At 41.8% G+C, this 22,688-nt stretch overlaps 1 protein-coding gene across 1 annotated transcript in view; it reads right to left on the bottom strand.

Annotated features, from left to right (window-relative positions):
- Nucleotides 1–20,595, bottom strand: part of pth1r (parathyroid hormone 1 receptor) — a 127,177-nt gene extending 106,582 nt beyond the window's left edge. Inside the window, exon 1 of the mRNA XM_072688683.1 lies at nucleotides 20,415–20,595. Within this exon, the coding sequence (XP_072544784.1) occupies nucleotides 20,415–20,489 (75 nt within the window). The 5' untranslated portion in view covers nucleotides 20,490–20,595. The remainder of the gene's footprint in view (nucleotides 1–20,414) is intronic.
- Between the last annotated feature and the right edge of the window lie 2,093 nt (nucleotides 20,596–22,688).

The following is a 22,688-nucleotide window of genomic DNA, read 5'->3' as shown; positions in this document are numbered from 1 at the left end:
CAAACAAACAAACAAACAAACAAACAAACAAACAAACAGAGGCATGCCAGCATTTACAGCATATACTGTATGTATAGCTCATAATTCATTAGTGGTGATAAAGCCACTAATGTTACCACAATATTACCAATATTACGTTAAATGTAGTGTGTTGGGGAGTAACAGCACACACACAAGTCTCAGACACTCGGTTTGCACCACGGTTTGGACCTCATGGTTTGGTACTAGTACGGTACAACGGGAAAAAAACAACAAAACAAATTCATTTAATTTGAACAGACAGTTGTGTAAGAAACAGTACAGCGCCCCCCTCAGGTAGTTAACCGTTAAGGGGGTCATCTAATAAATAAATACTAATAAACACACTAGGATGATAATGATGATGATGATGATGATGATGATAATGAGGATGATGATGATGATGAAACTCTCAGTTGGAGCATCAAACACGTGTTTGAATCCAAAAACCTGTGGCTAAGACACAGAACGTGATCAGGAAAGTGACAGTTCGGCAAAACTTTGACTAAAGTATTCGGACACCTACCCTCACTCTTTCACTTTTGTTCCTTCTGAAATCAAAGGTATTAAAAAGAGCTGATCCTGCTTTTGTTGGAGTAACTGTCTCTACTGTCCAGGGAAGAAGGGGTTCTACAAGATTGTGGAGGAGCATTGCTGTGAGGATTTGATTTCATGAGGTCAGGATGTTAGATGATGATCACCACCCCACCTAATCACTCCCAACTCCACAACTCCTCATCCCAAAAGTACTGGATGGAGCTCCACCACCACCATCATTCCAGAGAACACAGTTCTTCCACTGCTCCACAGCTCCTCAATGCTCATGGTTCATCATGTTTACTATCTGCTCCTGTCTCAGACGTCTCAGACTCTGCGAGTAGTAAGAACAGCCGAGAAGATCACACACTGCATCCGCAAAGCCACCAGCAATCTGAGCGACCCCACCCATCCCTCACACTCTGACTCTTCTCTGAATTCCAACCGCTGGGAACCATACGCCACTACAGCGACACACAGTCACATAGTCTAGCCTAGGCTAGCATAGCTTAGCACTGTGACAAAAGCAAATGGACAAAAGTATTGGGACACCTACATATCACCTACTACAGGAGCTTTTTTTCTGACCCCCCTTTCTAAACCTATATGCTGTATTAATAAGGAGCTGGTCTCCCTTTACTCTAAGCTCTACCAGCAGCAGCAGGTCTGGAGCTCTGCTGCAGTTACTGAGTCAGTTGGAGGCTTTTCTGCACTCTGCTCTGAGCTCAGCACTCGGCCCTGACCCCGCTCTGTAACTTTACGTGGTCTGACAGACACTCTGTGGACACTGAGCTGCTCTCTGTGAGCTGTTCCTCCTAAACTCTTCCACTGTTCAATAATAACACCACTCACAGCTGATGGAGGAAGATCTAGGAGGGAGGAAATTTCACCAGCTGACTTGTAGTTGTTGGTGCAGCGGTGTCTCCTATTACATACAGAACCACGCTGGAGTTCAGTGAGCTCTTCAGAACCTCCTGTTCTTTCACTGATGTGTGGAAGAAAGGCTGACTGCAGGGCTAGGGGCTGGATTTTATACAATTGATGAGACTGAATCAGACACCTGGATTTAGTGATTAGGAGCCACGTCCCAATACTTTTGTCCATATAGTGTATAAGTAATCAACACAAATTGGGACACCTTGATTGTCCGTATTAACTCTCAGAGCTTAATTTAGTTCCATTGCTAGAGAAGAAATTGACGTTATTTGTATTTATTTATTGGGGGCGAGGTTTGAACCCCTGGTAGTTTAAAGCTGTCCTTAGTGACATTTCAGGTTATTCACCGGACTTCAACTGCTTAAATGACAGTAAAAGTTTGACCAAACATCTCAGTGCATCCCTGGACGGATCATAAAAGCATAAGTGCAGCCCTCTCAATACTCTCACTGCTGGAACTTCTAAGATCTGGAACCAGACCCAGCCTAGTCCATGTATTAGTTTATACACACAGTGCCAAAATAACACTAGGAAAAGATCAGAGTCCATCAGTGCAGAGAATTGGACAACACAATGGACAGATACTCACACACACACACACACACAGCCACGGTTCCAGAGTGTGATGAAAAAGTGAAAAAGCTGGCAGGCTGAAGAAGCTCCTGCGACACAGTGAGTTTACTCCTGTTCTTAAACACGTGGACCGTATTCCACCTTCCCGTCACACTCTTTCTTCATCCATCACAGAGCCGGCCAGCAAACCACCAGGATGCTATTAGTGTCGAAATGAGGGACGCGAGGTAGTGTTCCAGCGCTGCTCTTACCCAAACTCTGTCTCAGCTGTGATTGTATAACTAGTTTGTAGATGGATTTTTTAAATTCTCTAGAGGCAATGCTCTGATTTGTCATCTGAAAAAGTGTGTGGCCTGCCTGAGCTGAACTGGGGGCTTACCTAAGCCTTGCTTATTTTAATGGCAGATTTACAGTATGATGGCAATATTCCCAATATTAAAAATAAGCCACGTTTAATAAGCTGTTAAATGTAGTGTGTTGGGGAGTAAAGTCACGTTTTGGACCTCATGGTTTGGAACTAGTACAGTACAACGGGAAAAAAACAAACAAATAAACTTTTATTTAATTTGAACAGACAGTTGTGCAAGTTGCACTACAGCACCCCCCTCAGGTAGTTAACCCTCTGGAATTCAACGTCAAATTCGATGTTTCTTGATGTTTCTATGAATATCTTTTTAATAAAACAGTGCAGAAATATGTTCAAACACCTCCTGAATCTGTAGACTCCGCCCTTTCCATTTCATCTAATCGCCAGATTGTAGGTGACTCACATCTGGAGTTACGAGGCTGCAAAGATAGGTCGAGCTACTCATCTCTGCCTCTCGTTATGGCTTACTAATGGATTTGTCTGTCCGTCATCTGCCTCTCATCTGTAATTGTTGTGAGTCCATCTGTGGGTTTGTGTGAAACTGACCAATGGATACTCAGAAACTCGTCTTCTGCCTCACGAGGGATGTTTTACAGGAAATATTATTTTATATATATATAAATAATATAATATTTTAAATCAGATTTCAGTTTTTCAGGTTTAGGGTCTGAGTATCTCTTCACACAGAGCTCTAGGTCACACAAGGTCTCTTTAATGAGAGAGCTGAGATTGTTTAGTACAGTTTGATATAAAACATGTGGGAATTATCTTATACGCAAGTGCTCTGAAGTGTAAATTTAAGAAGATTTTAAAAAATTGCCCAGTGTTTATTGTTAATTAAGCAGTAAAGTGTAAACTGTAGCATGTCCAGTGTGTTTTCTCACACATACACACCCCTAAAACTCACTGACAAATAGTCTTTATCCAATCCGCCATGATTTCATGCGAGTAAATAAGGTTGTAAAGGCTGAATTTGGGTGAAATACTTGTTTATTTATAGCCGTTCCAAATCCAAATGTGAGAACAGTGAGAGATAAAGAATAAAGAGGGATAACAACCATCATGGGAGTCTCTTTCTCTACATGTGACAGCGAGAAGGACGAGAGAGATAAGGAGGAGGAGGGCCGGGGGGGGGGGGGGGGGGATGGGGGGGCAAACAAGACTACAGTCACCATATCAGTACTAATAAACCACCACAGTTCCTGCAATACTCTGCAAATCCAGCAGCTTACAGCTTAATGGTTCCAGGTGGCACCATATTTACCCTAATAGCTCTTACCATGTATTCTCTGTGCGACTGTATGCACAGAACTGCGAACTCTGTACAGTGACATACAAATTTGGTACAAATACATGTACTGCTTTCTGCTCAGGCTTGCATTGGACTTGAGATTTTCATGGTCTGATTGCTGTGTCCAAAAATATCCCAGTTTTACAGCATCACAGTCAATGAAACTTAAAGCAGCACTACGTAGCATTTCTACCTTAAAACAGCAGCTTCAGAACCATGTTGATGCTCCCCTTACTGGAACAGGGAGAATACTGCCTCAGTCCACATGCTTCTTGACCTTCATATGCTGCTTCTGTGTCTCTCAGCTTGTCCAGAAATGCATGTGTAAAGCATGTCCTTTAGGGGTGGCACAAAGTGCGAATTACACTCAGCAGCCCAGCCCAGCAGCAAGAAATACTAATTTTCCATACCGCTGCTTTAAATGCGCCATATTAATAAACCTGACTTTCTACTTCTCTCAGAGTTGGAGTTAACTTGTGAGTGTGACCCAGCAGGGTTGCCTGGTTCGTAATTTTCTTGCCAAATTGGCTTGCTTGAAAAAGTGGTCACAAAACTGATTGCTTCAACAAATGCACCACATGCTCCAAAAAGAGTTTGCTACTTTGCTTTCAGATGGAAGAAAAGGAGGAGGAATTAGAAATGCATCTCAATCCTGGTGCTGAATAGCTGGCAACCCAAGGACAGACTGTGGCGCATGTAATGGCACGTCCTGACCACTCTAAACATGAAGGTGGGCATACATGCCTGTAATACTATGAAATATCTTAAGAATTTGATTTGATTAATTAAAAAATACTTCAAAGTAGGGGCATCTATGATTAATATCATAGCTGGCAAAACTTTTTTTTTTCAACTATTTAATTACTTTGTAAATCCTGTTTCTTTAAAAATTTACTTCTGGGCTAGTTTAACCCTGCAAAAAAGCTTATGGTCCACCAGTGTATTAACAAACTTCTACTACCTGAAAATAGCCATAACCAGTTTGTACAGAAGTCCCTGTAGTTACTGAGTAAAGCCCTGGGGGGTTAAGAGGTTAAGCTTTTCTAGCATTAGCATTTTTATTGATCAATTTATTCAATATTCTATTGAAAAACAGCAAAAATTGAAATGTTTTTGCATGACAGCATCAGTATAACTCACGGATGCAACGTAGAGGTAGTAGGTGTATAGCAAAACAGCTTTTACAGGCCAACATCTCATCACGGGATGAGACCCAGGTCTTGCCCCTGAGCTGACCTGTGGTACCGACACAGTTAGCATGTTGTGAAATCCTAATTTAGAGTACATTTAGCAATTTAGCTGTGTCTTATCATTTTAGCAGTAGGCAGTGATAATGTGATAAGATTGAGGAAGCCCTGGAGAAGAGTAGCTTCTGTTAGCACTGCGAGCTCACTATGGACGTTTTTACGTCTGTAGTTGGTTTGTGTGTAGTTTGTCAACTCTGCACACCAAAATGCATCCCAACAAACCACGTTCAGAGCCGATCCGAGGCATACGCAAATTACGTGGCCGCCTAAGGCCCCAGTGCCACCAGGGGGCTTCCAAGAGCACAAAGATGTCATAATAAAAATGTATATTTAAAAAAAAAAACACAAAACGAAGTGGTATTACTCAGCCTATGAAATGATGAAGCATCTGGTGCTGAGGTGGTGGTATGGGGGGGGCCCATAATACAGGAAGAAGGTCCTGTGTTCTGGACTATTGCATAGTACATAGCTATAGGAATCATCTGGACGTAATACCTGGTTAACACCTGGAAATGGGAGCTGTTTAAGCCGTTGGTTAAATTTGCAGAGCACACCTGATAGTTGAATTAGATCGAGGTCAGACAACTTTTCACCACAACAAATCACTCAAGAGTTTGTTTGGGACCGGACCAAGACCACCTCCTCTCAAGGGTCTTGAGCTGTTGTTTTGGACGACACCAGATTACCGTATGAACATGCCCTAACTCTCCAACTGTAAACACTAAACCACTACAGTAAAGACAGATACCCCCTTAACCAGCCTATGGTTGGCCCAAAGTGTCCATCAAATATGAACTCTTAATTGAAGCTTCCAAAACCTTGGACAGCAACCACTTCCCCTAAAATAAATAAAGCTTCACTAGCCCACTCAGGGAGATTAATAGCCACTATTTCACTGACAAAAAAAAAAAAACGTCTGTATGACTGGATCCTAATGCCTGACGTTGGCTAATGGCCCTAATGTTGGAGCTCCACTGCAACTGGAAATGGATTTTACATCCTTTTCACATCCCCTTGCCTGTGATTGATGCTGCCTCATCAGCAGAGTGTTAATGTGCTTCAGAGAACTTATGAGATCATGTCTGATGAAGCTCAACCACACCCAGGCACCCACACACATACACACCCATTTCAACTTGTCCCAAAGCCACAGAGGCCACGCTTCGTGATGGGCCACTGTCAGCTGTCTGGTCCAGAACACTCTGGTGAGAATGGGGTGGAAACTCAACTCTGCAGCGTAACTGCTCTGCTAAAAGACTGCATGCACCAACAGAGCTGGTCACCAGCAAAAACCGCAGAAAACCAGTATGTATTACGTTCTGAACTCTGTTATTTGATCAACCCACATCACTTCAGTACCAGACCAGCATAAACCAGCATGTATTGTGTTTGAACACTGGTATTATGATCAACCAGCACAACTCCAACACCAGACCACCATGAACCAGTATGTATTGTATTTCAACACTGGTATTATGATCAACCAGCACCAGACCACCATAAACCAGCATGTATTGTATTTGTACACTGGTATTACGATCAACCAGCACAACTCCAGTACAAGGCCAGAATAAACCAGCATGTATTGTATATGAACACTGGTATTATGATCAACCAACACAACTCCAACACCAGACCACCATAAACCAGCATGTATTGTATATGAACACTGGTATTATGATCAACCAGCACAACTCCAACACCAGACCACCATAAACCAGCATGTATTGTATATGAACACTGATATTATGATCAACCAGCACAACTCCAACACCAGACCACCATGAACCAGCATGTATTGTATTTCAACACTGGTATTATGATCAACCAGCACCAGACCACCATAAACCAGCATGTATTGTATATGAACACTGGTACTATGATCAACCAGCACAACTCCAGCACCAGACCGCCATAAACCAGCATGTATTGTATATGAACACTGGTATTATGATCAACCAGCACAACTCCAACACCAGACCACCATGAACCAGCATGTATTGTATATGATCACTGGTATTATGATCAACCAGCACAACTCCAGCACCAGACCACCATAAACCAGCATGTATTGTATTTGATCACTGGTATTATGATCAACCAGCACAACTCCAACACCAGACCACCATAAACCAGCATGTATTGTGTTTGAACACTGGCATGTTGACCAACCGGCACCAATCTGGCACCAGACCGGCACCAGACCTGCTGGGTCAGGCTGGTCATAATAATGCATCAGCATGGTCCACCAGCTTGGTCATGCTGATCAAGCAGCTTGGTCACATTGTAAAAAGGTTAAAGGTGCAAGCATTTGACCCATCTGTGGTAGTGAACACACACACACACACACACACACACACTAGGAAACTAGGGGCAGTGAGCACACACACCCAGAGCAGGGAGCAGCCAACTCCAGCGCCCGGGGAATAGAGAGAGTGAAAGGCCTTGTGAAGGGCCTTGCCCGGCCCGGGCATTGAACCCACGACCTTGTCATCAGTCCAATGCTAATGCTAATCAAGCTAACTGCATATCATCACATATGGTAAAAATAATCATCTGTGAGATGAACACACACCTCTGTAACAGAATATACAGCTAGCTGTGCTTCAGTGCCGTACAAAGAACCGCTCTGTGGGCCGAAAGTGTTTGGGAAAATGAAACTTTACAGCACAGCCAGCCTGCTAAGAGCAGCGCAGTATGCCCTGTTAACAGTCATTTGGATAAAGAAGCACTGCAGCATAAAGGAGCGTTTTGGGAGTTGAAACTGTTGTGGCGCACAATTAGCATTGCTCAGCTAACTGCACTGCAGCACTAACTGTGTAATTATGGTATAAAGCATCATTTTGGGGGGATTCTTCTTTGCATGTGGGTTTTGTACTCCACCTCATCACAGTGCAGGGAGGAGCAGGTCTCAACTGATGAATCACAAGGCCTAGGATGTTTGGTGGCATCCGTCTGTGGTGTATTTGAACACTCAGCAAGTTCAGGGACGTATACCTTACAGAAACTGTAGCGTCAGGATCACCCGGATCACTACAGAGCTCTTTAATGTGAGACCTCACTTGAGCCGATACATGAATCAAAAGGGTGCAATTGATTCACTAGCAATGACACATTGCGCTTGACTCAAACACACACACAGAGCCTAGGCGAGGTCACCAAACACAACAGGCCTCTTGTTAGCCTATCGCTAACTGAGCCAACATCTGAACACAGCTAAAGAGCAACAGTGCAGGTACAACACATGCAAACATCCATACAGACCCGCCAACATGGCTACCATGCATCTGATCTCCATTTCCCCTCGTCAGACTTTTCAGAAGACTCTCTGTATTCATCTTTTATTGATCTGTATCCATCAGTCTTCCTCATACCCTTAGAGAACTTCTCATTCTGAGTTATGGTTCTTAGAGAGTTACACCTCTCAGTCTTGGTTCTTCTCAGAGGTTCTTCCTAATGTTCTTAGAGAGATTTTTATCTTTGGTTTTTCTCAGTGGTTCTTCTTATTGCTCTTAGGGAGCTTTCATGTTAAGTCTTGGTTCTTGTTTCTCACACTTTTAGTGAGTTCCACTATTTGGCTCTTGGTTCTTAGGGTTCCACTATTTGACTCTTGGTTCTTAGGGTTCCACTATTTGACTCTTGACTCGGGAAACTAGGGAGTTTCACATGTTCAGTCTTGGTTCTTCTCAGTGGTTCTTCCTCATACTCTTAGGGAGTTCCTCATCTTGAGTCTTGGTTCTTGTTTTTACACTGTTAGAGAGTTCCACCTTCTCAGTGTTTTTTCCTCAGGCCTTTAAGGGGGTTCTACATTTTGTATCTTGGTTCTTTCTGAGTGGTTCTTCCTAATGCTCTTAGAGAGCTTTTCATTTTGATTGTCAGTGGTTCTTTCTCACACTTTTAGAGACCTTCTTATTTGGATTCCTGGTTCTTCTCAGTGGTTCTTCCTAATGCTTGTAGAGAGCTTCTCATCTTGAGTCTTGGTTCTTGGTTCTAATGCTTATAGAGAGTTCCACATTCTCAGTGTTTTTTCATCAGGCTTTTAGGGGGGTTCTACATTTTGTTTCTTGGTTCCTCTCAGAGGTTCTTCCTCATACTCTTAGGGGATTTCTCATCTTGAGTCTTGGTTCATGTCATTGGTTCTTCTCAGAGGTTCTTCCTCATACTTTTAGAGAGCTTCTCATTTTGATTCTTGGTTCCTCTCAGTGGTTCTTCCTTATGTTGTATGGAGTTTCGCATGTTCAGTCTTGGTTATTTTCAGTAGTTCTTCCTAATGCTCGTAGAGAGCTTCTCATCTTGAGTCTTGGTTCTTGTTTCTCACGCTTCCACGTTCTACCTTCTCAGTGTTTTTTCCTCAGGGTTTTGGGGGAGTTCTACATATTGTGTCTTGGTTCATGTCAGTGGTTCTTCCTCATACTTTTAGCGATTTGGATTATTGGTTCCTGTCAGTGGTTATTGCTAATGCTTGTTGGGAGCTTCTCATTTTGAGTCTTGGTTCTTGTTTCTCATGCTTTTAGAGAGTTCAACTCTGACTCTTGGTTCTTCTCAGCAGTTCATCCTCATGCTCTTAGGGAGTTTCAGATTTTCAGTCTTGGTTCATGTCAGTGGTTCTTTTTCATACTTTTAGAGACCTTGTTGTTTGGATCCCTGGTTCTTCTCAGTGGTTCTTCCTAATGCTCATAGAGAGCTTCTCATCTTGAGTCTTGGTTCTTGTTTATCACGCTTTTAGAGAGTTCCACCTTCTCAGTGGTTTTCCTCAGGCTTTTTCTACAGTTCTACAGAGTTCTACAGTTTGTGTCTTGGTTCTTCTCAGTAGTTCTTCTTAATGCTCTTAAATAGCTTCTCATTTTGATTCTTGGTTCTTGTTTCTCACACTTTTAGAGAGTTCCACTGTTTGACTCTTGGTTCTTCTTGGCAGTTCATCCTCATGTTCTTAAGGAGTTTCACATTTTAAGTCTTGGTTCATGTCAGTGGTTCTTTCTCATGCTCTTAATGAGTTTCTCATGGTGAAACTGGCTTCATAACTGGACACTCAGACCCAGGTCTTTGTGAAGATGCTTTCTAACAACAGCAGTTGATAAAAGTTCTATAGAAATAAACTTCAGCTTCATGTCTACCATAACTCTCCACACTGCAGTGCAGGATGTTAAACACAGCCTCTCTGCATCTGGATTCTTCTTTCTGGGTTTGTGCCTGAATCCATGATTCATTGATTCAAAAGTCAAGTCAACTTTATTCACTTTTCCTCTAAACACGATTCGTATCCAGGTCCATTAGCGAGTAGATGTGCTTGACTTCAGTTGTGAATCAGTGAATCATTGATTCAGATATAAGACATCCGTCGGGTGAACTAAATCAAGTTCCTTGTCACTAGTCTGCAGACTGGACGAAGGCACGAGTGCTCGGCCCGATGTCGCAGCAGTTCTAACTGAATGGGATTTAAGGGAGTATTGTTTCTTGGTGTTTGCCTCCTACAACACACACACACACACACACACCACTGTTTTGTTGTGGACAAAAAAAAAAAAAGATGCAGTCAGTGCATTTTAGAGGCACCAGCTGAGTCATGCGGGTGGAATTAGTTGCACACCGAGGCTCCTGAAAAGTTGCTTTTTCCCTCGGCTAACGAAATGCGGGAACACCGTGAGTCACTCAGCCCAAATAAGTGCTTCCCTCATAACAATGCATGCTGGGAGATTAGCATGTAAGTATGGGGTCATTGTGACAGCGAATATCAACCCAGTTCACCAGAGCCAGGCACAAGCCCGATGTCTGTGGTGATGGACAGCGTGATGTCTCTTAAAAGTGAAGCCACCACAGGTGATGATGTGTAGCCCCGCCCATCCCCATATGTTTTAATGACAAAACAGCCCCGCCCATTTTCCATCTCCTTTTCCTCCTCTAGACTAGTCTTAACCTCTCCAGTGTCTCCAAATTCCAGCAGTTAGCTGTGGAGCAGCGGAAGAACTGTGTTCCCTGTAATGATGGACGATGCAATCCAATCCAATACTTTTGGGAGATTTTTGGGTGATTATCATCCAACATCCTGACTTAACACACTATTGTTGCTGAATGCAATCACATCCTCACAGCAATGCTCCTCCTCCAAAATCTAGTAGAAAGCCTTCTTCTTCCCTGGACAGTAGAGACAGTTACTCCAACAGGGGAGTAAGGTCAACTCTTTACCAGTGTCCCAATACTTTTGTCCATTCATATGTTTATTGTCCTAGTTTGGGGATTTTTGGACATGTGTATAATCTCCATAGAAAAGCACGGACCAACTGAATGTTCCTAGATAAGCAGGTGTCCACACACTTTTGGACGGCCTACAGCCGTCTAGCCCTGCCCATTCCCGCTGTAATAATTGCAGTGACCTATTTTAAGGGGAGGACGTTGGAAAAGCCACTAAACATGGTTCTTTTCCTGACTGTCGGGAAGCAAATGCATCATTACAGCTTCCAGCTTACAATACAAAGCAGCCAATCAGAACAGACCTCATTTACATATGTCAGTTCTTAAGGCACAGTCTGTTTAATTCTAATGTTGGAAAAAGGTCTTAAAGGTGTTGCAGAATGCAAAACTGCATCTTCCTTGGAATGGTTGAATAATAAGAGCTCTAAAACAGAGCTGGATAAAGGCCGATTCCAAAACCCCAAAACTGTTACATCACAGTCTTGACTCGCTAAAATTTGCATAAACTCAGAGAAACACTAGAGGGAGCTCAAGTCAAAGTCGGTGGAGCGTTGGTGGAGCATAAAACAACTTCAGGAGAACATGGTGTTGTTGATACTGGACAGCAGCTCATCACCCAGCACTCTGCTAGTTATGGGAATATGGGTTGCTATGGGAACCAGGCCTCATAACCGCGGCTCTTTCAGTGCCAGTATCCACAGAAGAGGAGCTCCAACTCGGCAGGCCTTGGCAGGCCACAAAGCAAAAGCCAGGGACAGCAAACAGGGATCTGCGCTAGGCTAAAAGATAACGCTAGCCATTGCTAAGTTTTACCCTGAGAGGACACAGCAAGAGGACAGCAGCACTGTCCCGTAAGACTCGGGAATAATTACAGTGGGTATTTTTTTTTTGCTACAGTGTTAAAAGTGGGATCTGTGAGCTGTCACCAGTGCTGTAAAGCAGCCAATCAGAGCAGAGCTTATTGGGTTTTTTCCATCCATAAAAGAAAATAAAATAACAGGGTGGGAAATTGGTGCGTTAAACGACATCTAAGCATTGATCACACACTTCATATTTATACATCACACTTTCAATCAAATTTTAAGAAACGCATCATTTGGACAAAGTGGACGTCGTGGCAGCCTGCAGCATCTGAGCTGATTAGCGCTCGTAGCGGGAAAAGCTCTGGCACGCTACAGGTCAGACGAGGGGGTGCACGATAAGGGCTTTGGCCGCCTGCAGCCATCTGCAAATATGAGAGCACTCCAGGGGGTCACATGACACAAAGATCAACGGGGCTCTGCAGCGCAAAGCATGTAATACACTGATGTCCACAGCTGGAATATTGATTCAGCTCCAGTACAACTGTTCCTGCAGGGACAGCCATTTATACACCTGTGTTTCTGCTGCCCCAGCAGGATAGGGCGCTTTGCTAAGGTGCTCTCCACCGGGACCTGAAACAGCTATTAGGCCTTCATTTCCATAAACACAATTAACCAACAGCACACACACACACACACACACACACACACACACACACACCAATGTTTCACATTAACCCTCAGTAACCCACCCAGTGAGGATCTATTTGATGTTATTGTATTCTGCATTTTGCATACATTATATGGACAAAAGTATTGGGACATCTGTTCATTCAATGTTTCTTAAAAAATCCTGCTTTTGTTGGACTCTATACACACACTCTATATACACGTCACCTACACTATACAAACACTATACACACACTCTATATACACGTCACCTACACTATACACACACTCTATATACACGTCACCTACACTATATACATACTATACACACACTCTATATACACGTCACCTACACTATACACATACTATACACACACTCTATATACACGTCACCTACACTATACACACACTATACACTATACACACACTATACACACACTCTATATACACGTCACCTACACTATACAAACACTATACACACACTCTATATACACGTCACCTACACTATACACACACTATACACACACTCTATATACACGTCACCTACACTATACACACACTATACACACATTCTATATACACGTCACCTACACTATACACACTCTATACACACACTCTATATACACGTCACCTACACTATACACACACTCTATATACACGTCACCTACACTTTACACACACTATACACACACTCTATATACACGTCACCTACACTATACACACTCTATACACACACTCTATATACACGTCACCTACACTATACACACACTCTATATACACGTCACCTACACTATACAAACACTATACACACACTCTATATACACGTCACCTACACTATACACACACTATACACACACTCTATATACACATCACCTACACTATACACATACTATACACACACTCTATATACACGTCACCTACACTATACACACTCTATACACACACTCTATATACACGTCACCTACACTATACACACATTCTATATACACACTCTATATACACGTCACCTACACTATACACACACTCTATATACACGTCACCTACACTATACACACACACTATACACACACTCTATATACACGTCACCTACACTATACAAACACTATACACACACTCTATATACACGTCACCTACACTATACACACACTCTATACACACACTCTATATACACGTCACCTACACTATACACACACTCTATATACACGTCACCTACACTATACACACACTATACACACACTCTATATACACGTCACCTACACTATACACACACTATACACACACTCTATATACACGTCACCTACACTATACAAACACTATACACACACTCTATATACACGTCACCTACACTATACACACACTATACACACACTCTATATACACGTCACCTACACTATACAAACACTATACACACACTCTATATACACGTCACCTACACTATACACACACTCTATATACACGTCACCTACACTATACACACACTATACACACACTCTATATACACGTCACCTACACTATACAAACACTATACACACACTCTATATACACGTCACCTACACTATACACACACTCTATATACACGTCACCTACACTATACACACACTCTATATACACACTCTATATACACGTCACCTACACTATACACACACTCTATATACACGTCACCTACACTATACAAACACTATACACACACTCTATATACACGTCACCTACACTATACAAACACTATACACACACTCTATATACACATCACCTACACTATACACATACTATACACACACTCTATATACACGTCACCTACACTATACACACTCTATACACACACTCTATATACACGTCACCTACACTATACACACACTCTATATACACACTCTATATACACGTCACCTACACTATACACACACTATACACACACTCTATATACACGTCACCTACACTATACACACACTATACACACACTCTATATACACGTCACCTACACTATACACACACTATACACACACTCTATATACACGTCACCTACACTATACACACACTATACACACTCTATATACACGTCACCTACACTATACACACACTATACACACTCTATATACACGTCACCTACACTATACACACACTATACACACTCTATATACACGTCACCTACACTATACACACACTATACACACACTCTATATACACATCACCTACACTATACACACACTCTATATACACATCACCTACACTATACACACACTGTACATACTCTATACACAGGCTCTATATATACTGTATATGTATATGTGTATATATATATATATATATATATATATACACACACACACACACCTACACTCATGTCACACTATATATACACACACTACACCTACACCACACATATTCTATACACACACACACTTTATATACACACTTCACCTACACTATACACAAACTTACTACATACATACTATATACATACTCTATACTTTCACTACACACTATATATACACTACACTTACACTATACACACACTATACATACAATATGTACACGCACACACACACAATGCATACACTATCCACACACTATAAATACATTCCTGCACTGTTAAAAGTGTACAGATTTAATATATAATCTGAAATCTCTACATTACTATTTAAATATAGACACTGAATGGGTGGGGGGAGTCTTTGGTGGGTGCGGTGTGACTGAGCAGTTGGTCACAGCTCCAGTCAGTAAGTGTAAGATGTGTGAATTTCATGGTTGTGCTGTGTTTTATTGTGTAAATAAGCTTTGATTTGCTGTATTATGTATTATTATATAATCATATAACTTTATATGAAATATTATTTAGCATGCGCACATATGGGACAGCCTGTGGAGCCTGTTTGCTCTGGTTAAAAGAGAGCGCAATTTGGTGAAAGTCCATGTTTGTTTCCAGCAGCGAGAACTTTGAACCTGTTTGTGTTGGAAATATAGAAACCAGTTACACTCTATGTCCAAAGGTTTGTGGACAGTCTTTGTTATTACCTTCTTCTCATTCACACATAGTTTGCATAACCTCCTCAGAAAAGTAAAGTCTTTGCAGAGGTGTAGAGGCTGTAACTGCAGCAAAGGGCACAAACTGTAATACTCTTATTTTTGAAAAATAAGCCGAAGGTTCAGCTAACTGTACGTAGGAGTGGACATTATTACAGTATTTTACACCATAGCATACGTTTCTGAGTGTATTATAGACATTGGTCAGATTTGAAGAACACTGAACAGCTGTATGTTTCATCAGAAAGAAGAAAAGTTGTGTTTAAATTTAGATTTAGAGAGAAACTGAATAAATAATCATTGTAATAATTAAACATTAGTATTTTATTGTGTTTTTATTGTTTTTCTAATAATTATATTTATATTTTGGTCCAGTTTTGTGCAATACTGTAAAATTTCAGTATAGTCGTTGTATATTTGCTAGTTAGTTCTGCTGATTAATACGCAAACCATGGTCATTTTATACTGCAGCTCCGGCTAATGTGCTGGTGGGTTTCAGCTATCCCACAGCAGCCTGAGCTTCAGGTTAAAAAAAAGGCTCATAAAAAATGAGCCAGTTTGGTTGTACAGAAATTGGAACCGGCTCTACAAATCTGCACTAAAGGGAACCGCACACAGTTCTCTAAACCCAAACCCAACAGAACACACAATTATTTACAGAAAGCTCCAAAACTGACTTCTATAAATCCTATAAATCCAAAATCAAGTGTAGTCTAAATCAATACTACCATATGACACCAATACCAGCACAGAGCTAAAGCCAAAGGTCAGCCAGCACTACTAGAAGGGGACCTCTTGACATTTCTATCCAATTCAGTGTTTGAGATGTAGTTGCCATGACTACAACACATATATAGCCCATCATTTATTTCCTATCAAAACCCACCAGTGAAGCTATACGAGTCTATGAGTTGATGATGATGATGATAATGATGATGGTAAAATAGTGAATAGAGAATCTTAACTAATGCAGTTTTCTTTAGGGACTACTTTCTGTAGCTGCACTACACCCTAAAGGCAGCATGTATCCCTCCACCATTTTAATGATATGCGATTAAAAACATAAAAACTTCTCAGAAAGATGGCTTAGACATCAGGCAGTGTATTGATCAGGAGTGTTTCATGCTAGTGCCACTCTGAATGACTAAATATCTTGGTAAACTACAGTAAAACTAGGAAGTATGTTCATAACCATCCATTCACCACCACTGTCAATAATCACGTTTCTTCAAAAGGCAGTTTTAAGGACATTTATTTAGGTATAGATTTCAGAAAAATGGACAAATCCCTGGTAAAAGTCATTGGTTTGTGCTGTTTTTGAATTTTTCTTGAATTTTTTTCTGTTTAGCTCGTCCAGGCAGCTTTTTAGCTCTGCAGATGGACGTCCCATACGTATGAACTGTGCGGGTCACTCTCGTTCGGGCCATTCAGGAGCTTTTAACATCTCATATTCCAGTCAGAGAGCTCCATTTCACACAACATTCACTTTCAATTTGAGTGAAGATTTTATACTTCAGTCTTCAGCTGAATCTCCTGACCATAAAATTCACTAAATTACAGTGATGAGACAAGGATGCTGCTATGCATCAGACTCGGAACCCTGTCCTCCTTAGTAAATCTGCAGAACATGTCAAATCCATTATTCAGAAAGTGTGTCCACGCTCGCACAGAACACTCTTTTCAGACGCAAATCACAGACCAAACTGCATTTGCGGCAGCCGATAACGGCACGAAGCACTTCCGAGTGGCGCCCAGGCCGCAGACGGTCTCTGAAGAGCAGACAATACAACAGTACTTCCATGATAAGATATGAATTGTATGTACTTTTTTTTTTTTTGCACTACAGTACTATGCTTTTTAAGCTGTGGATGGCGAGATATGGCTTAAATATGATATGACAATGCTTGGTATGTGTGTTTGAAACACTAAATTCAATTAAACAGGACTGATTTAATGATAATAATTAGCTATTAATTACGAACACAGTTGTCCAGCGCTCTTTAATTACTGATGAAATCAATAATATGCTTGGAATGGCGTATTGTTTATCCCTAAAATGATCAAATATTGCATTTTCCACCATTTTCTTTTCAGTATAGAAGCAAAACTGGAGCACAAAGAACGTCTAACAGCTGCAGGAGTCTGATTGCAGCACCCACTGAAAGCACAATTAACCCAAACAAGCAATCTTCAGAGGAAAAACACCTTTCCACACAACCTGTAAACGTGTATTGGTATCAGGGTTGTTTTTCTTACTTTTCTTGGTTATTTATTTCAGAAACTGGGGTGATTTCTTGATATAATAGTAAAAACCATTACAGTTTATATTGACATGTCTGATATTTAGGACTTTTTAGAACATTTTACATGAGTTTCACAAGAGTTGCCAAAAACAATTTCTCAAAATTATCCAAAACTGTAAAAAAAAAAAATTATCCTAAAACTTTATGTTTTATAATTAGTCAAAAAAGTACAATATGTTCATTACTGCAGTTAAACATACATCCAACAAGGATGCAAGGATGTTAATAGTGTATATCTGCGATGGTGCGAATGAACTGAAATCCACCGTGAAAGCCAGTGAAACGTACTCATTTATACTGTTTTCAACATATTAAAAAAAAGTGTTGCTGTTTAAGCTGCTTTTATGTGGCTTTAAAAATACAATGCTTGATAATTATTAACAGTAGTGCTGTAAAACAGTTTACGAAGTTTCCAATTTAATCTGACTTGATACAGCAGAGTTTTGATTTGATACACCGTTGAACACAGTACGATACAATGCACCATCACTTTACTGAATATAATAAAAGAAGTGTTTGATTCACAGTTTCTACTGTATCACAGCCTCCAAGCAAAAAAGACACAGCTTCTACAGAACCTGAGAGAAACCATCTAAACCCGTCCTCCTGCTGAACAGATAAAGCACTCACAGGAAGCAGGGAAAAGGGAAAAGCTGTCATCGCAAACCGCAACAACAACGAGCTGCCTTCATTGCCTGATCCACAGCGTGGCTGAAACCCAGCAGCCGTCATTTCTCTCACTTCTCCTGGGCTGATGCTGGACGCTGCAATTCAACCACACTTTCAAATCACATCATTCTCCAGATTACCGTCCTCCAACCAACCATTCTCCCAACAACCGTTCTCCACTGGCAAAGCTGGTAGATTTCAGACAACTATGGCCCAAATGATTACACCTGTGAAGGTTTTCCAGTGTGCTCACACACAGCAGAGTACAGCCAAGCACCAAAGACAGGAGCATCCTAAACCCTGTATTAGCCCCGGAGCAGAATACGTATGCAGGAGCTTGTCTGAGTGCAGTGTAGAGAAAGCTGTAGAGTACAGAAGAGCCTGAAGAGCACTCCGCCAACATGTGTTCAGATTCTCATGGAACAGCTCTGCCAATTCATGCCAATGCCAGTAAAATCAGTGTGAATGCAGTCAATAAAGCAATTGTCATCATTATTGCTGCCAATGATTTTACCCAGATAAATAGTTCTGAAGGTTTTTTACATGTTTTAAGAAATAATGCGTTTGACTTGTTTCAAGAAATTACACCGAAATTTTTACTATTTCAATGAATAATGCAGATAAGTTTTACATATTTCCAAAAATAATGCAGATAAGTTTTACATATTTCCAAAAATAATGCAGATAATTTTGCATTCAAGAAGTTATGCAGATTATGTTTTTTTTAGAATTTCAAGAAATTATGCAATTGTTTTTTTTAGAATTTCAAGAAATTATGCAGATTATTTTTAGAATTTTAAGAAATTATGCAGATTATTTTTTTAGAATTTCAAAAAAATAATGGAAATTATTTTTTAGATTTTCAAGAAATTATGCAGATTATTGTTTTTTAGAATTTCAAGAAATAATAGATTTTCTTTTAATTTTAAGAAATAATGCAGATTTTTTTAGAATTTCAAGAAATTATTCAGATTTTTTTTTAAGTAATAATGCAGACAATTTTACAACTTTCCAGGAATAATCTAGATAATTTTAGTCTTTTTAAAGAAATAACACAGTTTATCTTGCTAATTTCTAGTAAGGACACTTGTACACTTGTACATATTTCTAGCAATGATGCAGATAATTTTGCATAAATTAATTTTAGAAGTTGCAGATAATTTAGTTAGTTTAAATATTTTATATGTTTCAAAGTTACATGGACATTTGTATACATTTCTAAAATAATGCAGATAATCTTTTGATAGTTGGTTTAGAAACAGGCAAAATGATCTACTAGTAGAATAAGACCATTTTTGGCGAAATAACTTAAAACAAGCAAAATGCATCATCTAATTATAATATTCTTATCATTTTGTCATAATGAGTACTGTATAGATACACTGACAGACTTCCCATTCCACCCCCAGCTGTTCTGCTCTGCAGTGTGTGGAGTGTACAGTTCAGAGCTACATTAGTGGAGGATACAAGCCAACACTCAAGCTCAGAGCTTAAAGAAGCCACAGGATCAGGCGATTAACGCTGGGAGCAGAGCATCTCCAGCTCCAGCTTTACGCACGAAGAGCGACAGCAGGCAGATGAGCAGCAACGTGAACCTGAGGACGACTCTGTCCTGCTGAGGTGTTTGTTTCCGAGTCTACAGCAGCTGTCTATAGGAGCATCCTGGAGCTCCTCTGTCCAGCAGTGGAGAACAGCAGCAGAGCCATCTCCATCCAGCTTTTACGCACGACTGGCAAACAGACCAGCGAGAGTCTAGCGTGGGGTTAGCAACCAGAGAAGGAGGGAATACACACTTACCAGAGTGCACATGAAGCTCAGCACCGAGCTGACGAGCAGGAAGCCCACGCTGTGGCCCACGAGCGCGGAACCCATTCGGACTCAAAACCTTCACTTTTACGCAGAGAGGACGAAGGCGCCGATCACCGCCTGGCTAAACGCTGGGGTCTTCTTCAGCTCCTCCAGAGAAGCCCCTCATTTCCCCTCCTCGTGGACGAGAGAAGAAAGAAAGAAAGAAAAAAAAAAGCACGGAGATGGTCGCGTGGCTTTGCGCTCGTGCGCACGGTGCGAAGTGCGCTTTGATTCACTCACTCTCTTCTCTTTCTCTCAGGATGGTGTGTGTGTGTGTGTGTGCGCGTGCTTTATTTCTCCTCGTGTGTGTGTGTGTGTGTGTGTGTGTGCTTCTCTCTCTCTCTCTCTTTCCCTCTCTCTCTCTCTCTCACTCTTTCTCTCTCACTGTCACACACACACACACACACACACACACACACACACACACACACACTCCCCCCTTCCCTGAAATTACATCCACATGTCAGAACTATTTACGTCCTTCAGCTTCTGCGGTAGGAAGTTCAAAATGATTCTTTGTGGAGCCAGAAACCGAGGCTCTTATTTTTAGGTCTTTTTAAAATACCCCCCGCCCCCCTTTCAGAAGAGAGAGAGAGAGAGAGAGAGAGAGAGAGAGAGAGAGGGTAGAAAAAAGAAGAAGAATCACATCATAAAGCCACGTCCCTGTTTTTGCTCAAACCCCTCAATTTTCTCAGTGTTTTCTTTCCAGCACACATCAAACAGAACCTCCAGATCCAGAAGAAAAGTGGACGGAGGCTCAAACGGGAGCGACGAGCGGACAGTCCTACTTCCACGCACTGTCCAGTCCAGGCAAAGCCAGGAGAAAGCTCCTAACCCCCAGAACGACGCACCGGGTCCAATCTGGAGCCTCCAGAACTCGCTCCATCCACTCACTCCAGAGCCGGCGCTCCAGCGTACCACGTAGCCTGGTTGTCACCTCGCCTCGTTCCCTCGCTTCTACCAACGTTGCAAGAAGGCACGCGGCACGGAGGAGTTCCCTCAGATGAAACCAGAACCTTTTTTTTTTTTTGGTACTCGAGCTTGTCCAGGAGATAGGGGCAGAGAAAGCCCTGGTGTCGTTTTCAAAGTCTTTCTTTTTTTGGTTGGAAGTTTTGGAGCGTTGTACAAAAAGTGCTCCACATGCTGGCCGCTGTAGCACCACCTCCAGGGGAAGGCTGTGCATCTGCAATGGAAAGGAGGAGGCGTGAGGGATTCCTCACTCGGCTCCAGAAAGGCTCGTCTTGTGTTCCTTTCCCACCCGTTTTCCACCAAGCCACGCCCCCACCCAGCCAACGATTGGCTGCTGAGCCAACATGGTGCGCTCAAGAGGTGGGATCCCGCCAGCCAATCCCAGCGCAGGAGGTGGGAGCTGCCTGAAAACGGGTGGGAGATGAAATAACACCTACCCACCCACCCACCCACCAACCCACCCACTCCGGCACAATCTGCTCATTCAGAGTTGACTGGCTTTATGTTGGCAATACGCGTCTTTCTCAGCGGCCCGCGTCGACATCATGCAATGCAACCAATAAAATTATGTAAATACAATGCTGGGGCACATTCACCTTCTCATTTCTCACCCGGCTCCTGAAATAAGTCATTCAGCGCCTCCATGTTTGCCTACACATCTTCACTTGCTGCGCAAATCTCTGAGGTCCACTTGTAATGGGCAGTTTCACACATTTTCCATGAACACGATATTTGTTTTTCCTCTTTCTCCAGATCTCAACATCCGTCCGTTCAAGCCGAAGCTGATGAGCGTTTTCGCAAATGCGTAATAACTTCATTAGCACTTGCAAGTTCTGCCAGTTTCAACACCGATTCATTGAAATTCAGGCCGAAGATCTGGTCTGTTGGTTCAGTGTTTTATGTGTCGACTGGATCTGATGCGTTTTTGTACGTCAACCACATTCGGTTTCATCATAATACGACCAAACACCCTGGCAAGCGACCGGCGGCCATAACTCATCTGCTGGGAGTCGTTACTCTGGGCTGGGTTTGTTTGCTCTTCGAATGTGACGACAGAGTCCTGGTTATGGGTTACAAGAAACAATTTTGCAGTTCTGCTGAGGTGTGCGACTTGGTGAGATGTTAGCATTCTGAACATTTAACAGTGTTTCGGTTGCTAGGATAAACACAGAGTTGTAAAAAATCACGCTCCACATCAGCAAAGCACACAACCGAAAAGAAAAGAACGCAGAAACCCAGAAACCTCCATAACAC

The sequence above is a fragment of the Salminus brasiliensis genome, chromosome 9, assembly GCF_030463535.1.
Source record: "Salminus brasiliensis chromosome 9, fSalBra1.hap2, whole genome shotgun sequence".
Classification (NCBI taxonomy): Eukaryota; Metazoa; Chordata; class Actinopteri; order Characiformes; family Bryconidae; genus Salminus; species Salminus brasiliensis.
Note: the sequence above shows the minus strand (reverse complement) of the source record. Positions and strands in the feature narration are given on the sequence as shown.